The sequence below is a fragment of the Diaphorina citri genome, unplaced genomic scaffold, assembly GCF_000475195.1.
Source record: "Diaphorina citri unplaced genomic scaffold, Diaci psyllid genome assembly version 1.1 scaffold18130, whole genome shotgun sequence".
NCBI classification, from domain to species: Eukaryota; Metazoa; Arthropoda; class Insecta; order Hemiptera; family Psyllidae; genus Diaphorina; species Diaphorina citri.
The window spans coordinates 9,448-10,598 of NW_007395484.1; the positions used below are offsets into that span (position 1 = coordinate 9,448).

General features: G+C 42.9%; 1 protein-coding gene across 1 annotated transcript in view; it reads right to left on the bottom strand.

Annotated features, from left to right (window-relative positions):
• Positions 1-626, bottom strand: part of LOC103523253 (thrombospondin type-1 domain-containing protein 4-like) — a gene marked incomplete at both ends in the record, with an annotated part of 10,070 nt that extends 9,444 nt beyond the window's left edge. The window contains 2 exons of the mRNA XM_008488314.2: positions 3-161; positions 450-626. Coding sequence (XP_008486536.2) covers positions 3-161; positions 450-626 — 336 coding nt within the window. The remainder of the gene's footprint in view (positions 1-2; positions 162-449) is intronic.
• Between the last annotated feature and the right edge of the window lie 525 nt (positions 627-1,151).

Genomic DNA, 1,151 nt, shown 5'->3' on the forward strand with positions numbered 1-1,151 from the left:
GCATACCAGCGAGGACACTGAGTCAGCATACAGGATTGTTGAGTCAGGGGTCTCTCTGACGTCACACAATATGAGTCAGCAGCCATGACGTATTCGTTACGAACTCTCCTGACGCATACGGCTTGACGGGACTGCTTGCCGTGACCGCATGGCTCTGAACACTGGAAAAATAGATTGATGGCCAGGACAACAATGAGAGTTTTGTCAATTTCGACTCTTGGATTATACCTACTCATTGGTTGATTGTTGATTTTAAACTTTTAGCCAATCAGGTTGCATTGTCTAAGTCAAGAGTTTAATCTAAACCAAGTTTAAACGAGGAATCGAACCCACGATCTAGTGCTTACAATTGGTGGGTTTTTATTCAGATATATTATGATACATTCCTGTGTATTATGCTCATATTTAGTCAGCGGTCGCTCTGACGTCACACAATACACAATACTTACCGGTGACCACTCTCCTGCATACCAGCGAGGACACTGAGTCAGCATACAGGATTGTTGAGTCAGGGGTCTCTCTGACGTCACACAATATGAGTCAGCAGCCATGACGTATTCGTTACGAACTCTCCTGACGCATACGGCTTGACGGGACTGCTTGCCGTGACCGCATGGCTCTGAACACTGGAAAAATAGATTGATGGCCAGGACAACAATGAGAGTTTTGTCAATTTCGACTCTTGGATTATACTCATTGGTTGATTGTTGATTTTAAACTTTTAGCCAATCAGGTTGCATTGTCTAAGTCTAAGTCAAGAGTTTAATCTAAACCAAGTTTAAACTCGGATTGAAAGAACGAAGTGAATGGAGCCTTTTCTTTATTGTTTTGTCCGAGAAGTTTAAACTCGGATTGAAAGAACGAAGTGAATGGAGCCTTTTCTTTATTGTTTTGTCCGAGATTTGGATGAAACTTGTAACCACTCGGACTTTTGAAGGCCTGTAATGTATTTTTCGACTTTTTGGTAAAATTAGTTTTACCATGGTCTTTTTTCAGTTCACTTAGGTAACTAAAAGGGTTAGTATTTTCAATTTTCTTGTGTCAGGCACCTCTTTATTTCTCACCTGAGACCAGGGCCCGGTGAACCACTTGCCCCCGCAGTCCTTGTCACTAGAGCAGGGCCGGAGTGTAACAGGCCGGGCCTGTACATC